Here is a 2613-nt window from a genome sequence, read left to right on the forward strand (position 1 = left end):
TGGTTCGTCTTTAAGGAGACCGGCATCATCGCCCCCTTTATGCGCGCACCTCCTCCCCAGGAGAAGCAGCCCGCCCCAGACTCGTACGGCCAGCAGGCGGGGTACGAGCAGGACCCGTACGCCGGTTCCCAGGGGGGCTACCAGCCAGAATACAACCAGCAGCAGGGCTACAACCAGGAGGGCGGAGAGTACGGACAGGCCCCCACCTCCTTCGCCAATCAGATGTGAGGGGGAGGAGGAAAGAGGAAGTGTGGAGGCAGCTGGCGACTGGTGAGTCACATTATACTTTGGTTATTAGACAGTGACAATGCATTATTGATCTTATGAAGGGTTATTATGAGGTGTTGATTTTGAGGTGTTATGAATCATATTTTAATGATTTTATATGATATTATTTCAATTTCTATAAAAAAAATCTTTAAACTCTGTGTTTTAAATTAAGCTTTATTAATTAAACATACAAAAAGACCCACATTGACTACAGCTCAGCGTTCAACACCATAGTGCCCACAAATCTCATCACTAACCTAAGGACCCTGGGACTAAACACCTCCCTCAGCAACTGGATCCTGGACTTCCTGACGGGCCGCCCCCAGGTGGTGAGGGTTGGTAACAACACATCCGCCACGCTGATCCTCAACACTGGGGCCCCTCAGGGGTGTGCTTAGTCCGCTCCTGTACTCCCAGTTCACCCACGACTGCGTGGCCAAACATGACTCCAACGCCATCATTAAGTTTGCTGATGACACAACTGATCACCGACAACGATGAGACAGCCTATAGGGAGGATGTCAGAGAACTGGCAGTGTGGTGCCAGGACAACAACCTCTCCCTCAATGTGAGCAAGACAAAGGAGCTGATCGTGGACTACAGGAAAAGGAGGGCAGAGCACACCCCCAATAACATCAACAGGGCTGAAGTGGAGCGGGTCAAGAGTTTCAAGTTCCTTGGTGACCACATCACCAACAACCTATCATGTTCCAAACACACCAAGACAGTCATGAAGAGGGCACGACAACACCTTTTCCCCCTCAGGAGAATGAAAAGATTAGCCATGGGTTCCCAGATCCTCAACAACAACAAAGAAAAAAGTTATACAGCTGCACCATCGAGAGCATCCTGACCGGTTGCATCACCGCCTGGTATGGCAACTGCTCGGGCATCTGACCGTAAGGCGCTACAGAGGGTAGTGCGAACGGCCCAGTACATCACTGGGGCCAAGCTTCCTGCCATCCAGGACCTCTATACCAGGCGGGGTCAGGAAGGCCCCCAAAAAATTGTAAGAGACTCCAGTCACCCAAGTCATAGACTGTTCTCTCGGTTACCACACGGCAAGCGGTACCGGAGCACCAAGTCTAGGTCCAAAAGGCTCCATAACAGCTTCTACTCCCAAACCATAAGACTGCTGAACAACTAATCAAATGGCCACCCGGACTATTTACATTGACACCCCCCCTTTGTTTTTTACACTGCTGCTACTCTCTGTTTATTATCTATGCATAGTCACTTTACCCCTGCCTAAATGTACAAATTACCTCTAACCTGTACCCCCACCCATTGACTCGCTACCCCCTGTATATAGCTACCCCCTGTATATATTTTATTTGACTTTTTACTTGAGTTTATTTAGTAAATCTTTTCTTACCTCTATTTCTTGAACTGCATTGTGGGTTAAAGGGCTTGTAAGTAAGAATTTCACGGTAAGGTCTGAACCTGTTGTATTCGGCGCCTGTGACAAATAAATAATAAATAATAAATAAAAAACAATTTGATTTGATTTTGATAACCCCTGATAATTATACATGATGAACCCAATTAGGATTCTCCGTTTTGGTTCACCATCTCCACTTTCTACTCAGCAACTGGATAAAAATAGAAGTAACAGAATTGGTTTTTGGTGGCGGTGGTCGGTGCAGCTACCGTCCACTCATTAAATGTTTCCTGTCTTCTCTTTCTCTCCACAGAGAGTCAGCGGCGAGACTAGAGATTGTGGTGCCTGAAAACTACAGTACCTACAATGCCACACTCCTTCCTGTGTGTTTGTTTGTGCATATGTCTGTGTGCTGAGTAAATGAGGGAGGGAGGGGGTAGAGAGTTACCTAAACACAAAAACGGAAGGGAACAGGGAGGGGGGAGGGACTAGATGTTAGTTATTGTAACTGGAAAAAAAGACAGTACATGAAGAAAAACTTGAACACAGTACCAAAATGTGAAGAAAAAAATTGATTACAATATTGATAATATTAATATTAAAATCTGAGAGAATGTATTTGTCTGTGCTTTATAGATGTCACTATGAACAAATATATAGACAAATATTTGGTAATGCTATGTATGGAACTAATAAAATGTTTGTTTTTGAGTTTAGTAAATAAATAATCGTAACAATAATTCTGCCAAACACTGATTGCTCCTCCGCGCAACAGTTTACACATTTTCTTTTAAAAATGTTGGTACAAATTCTTCTTTGTAATTTGATCAAATTTGATTTGATTCATCTGCTAGTTTTGTTGTGTTTCTACATCAGTGAGATATATTACAGAGGTATAGAGAAGAGGTTGATGGACTAAAACCAGTCTCATTATATATACACACTGGCCATGAAACAATCAA

General features: G+C 44.1%; 1 protein-coding gene across 1 annotated transcript in view; it reads left to right on the forward strand.

Annotated features, from left to right (window-relative positions):
• sypa (synaptophysin a) overlaps positions 1–228 on the forward strand; it is a 21046-nt gene extending 20818 nt beyond the window's left edge. The window contains exon 6 of the mRNA XM_038982508.1: positions 1–228. This exon is cut by the window's left edge and continues 42 nt beyond it. Coding sequence (XP_038838436.1) covers positions 1–228 — 228 coding nt within the window.
• Positions 229–2613: the final 2385 nt, after the last annotated feature.

This window comes from Salvelinus namaycush, unplaced genomic scaffold (assembly GCF_016432855.1).
Source record: "Salvelinus namaycush isolate Seneca unplaced genomic scaffold, SaNama_1.0 Scaffold1190, whole genome shotgun sequence".
Lineage (NCBI taxonomy): Eukaryota > Metazoa > Chordata > Actinopteri > Salmoniformes > Salmonidae > Salvelinus > Salvelinus namaycush.